Below are 1,073 nucleotides of genomic sequence, written 5' to 3'. Positions count from 1 at the left end.
TCAACCAGCAACGGCTGCCGGCTTGGCAGCCCATCCTTACGGCTGGCACGGTGCTACCTACTTTCTTCATCATCGGCCTCATCTTCATTCCCATTGGCATCGGCATCTTCGTCACCTCCAACAACATCCGCGAGATCGAGGTGAGGGGAGGGACGGCGGTGGGAGTTGGCGTTGCCGGGAGCGAAGTCTCCTGCGCCGGCCCGGCCAGTTCCCAGCTCCCTGGAGGTGACAGGCGGGCCCCGCCCTCCCCCTGCCTCTGTTTCTTCTTACTGCGGGTTTCCTGAATTGGCAGTTTTCTCCTACCTTCCTCTGCTTGCGATTTCCAGAGATGGAAGGCGTGTTTAAGGCGGAGATGGGTCAGGTGAAGAACGCTTCTTGGGCGGTTTGTGAGTTCCCGTGGGGATTGCGTTTGCTCAACGAGGTGAAGTGGCGATGAAGAAGTTATATCTAGGTGTAACTGGGAGGGAATTGACAGGGCCAGAGAGTGATTATCCCAGGACGCAGACGTTGTATCTTGGCCATTGTTGAAAAAGGATCCAGAGCCGTAGACGTATTGATTCTTATGTAAAGAAGTCAAGTCTTGTTACTAGGTCACGAATTGGGAACTAGGCACAGTAGCTTTCATTTTGAGCTAATAGATGTTTTTAATTGTAGAGCATAATACAGGTAAAAGTTAATCCGAAACTCCAATTTTGATTTTCCTTTTAAACTGCATTTATTAACAGTTTCACCCTACCTTACATCCTAGTTCTCTTTCTCCTAGATTTTAAACTTTACAAGAAGAACAAATGATTCCACACAGGGAATAAGCTGTGCACTGTCTACCAAACATTTTACTGATAATAATTTTACTGAACATTTTACTTATACTTTACTTACCTGGCCAAAGCATTTAAATTCTGTCAGAGCAGCACAGTATCTTTAATTATCTGCAGTGATGAAGATGGACTGATGGAATGTAAATACTGTGTAAGTGTCCAATTATTCCTTCTTATCTGAAGGCTTTTTTTTAATTTTCTTTCCTGTTTGAAAGGATAGGAACTGGTACCAAGGTCCCTTGATTTCTTCAGTTC

The 1,073-nt window shown here is 45.5% G+C and overlaps 1 protein-coding gene and 1 long non-coding RNA gene across 2 annotated transcripts in view; both read left to right on the top strand.

Annotated features, from left to right (window-relative positions):
* CDC50A (cell division cycle 50 P4-ATPase accessory subunit A) overlaps positions 1-1,073 on the top strand; it is a 48,235-nt gene that overhangs the window by 2,328 nt on the left and 44,834 nt on the right. The window contains 1 exon segment of the mRNA XM_006172189.3: positions 6-140. Within this exon segment, the coding sequence (XP_006172251.1) occupies positions 6-140 (135 nt within the window).
* Positions 150-1,073, top strand: part of LOC114006110 (uncharacterized) — a 19,524-nt gene continuing 18,600 nt past the window's right edge. Inside the window, exons 1-2 of the long non-coding RNA XR_003547872.1 lie at positions 150-225; positions 764-969. This is a non-coding gene — a long non-coding RNA (uncharacterized LOC114006110). The remainder of the gene's footprint in view (positions 226-763; positions 970-1,073) is intronic.

Source organism: Tupaia chinensis, unplaced genomic scaffold (assembly GCF_000334495.1).
Source record: "Tupaia chinensis unplaced genomic scaffold, TupChi_1.0 Scaffold145685_1, whole genome shotgun sequence".
Lineage (NCBI taxonomy): Eukaryota > Metazoa > Chordata > Mammalia > Scandentia > Tupaiidae > Tupaia > Tupaia belangeri.
The sequence above is the reverse complement of the archived record's forward strand: the minus strand, read 5'-3'. Positions and strand labels throughout refer to the sequence as shown.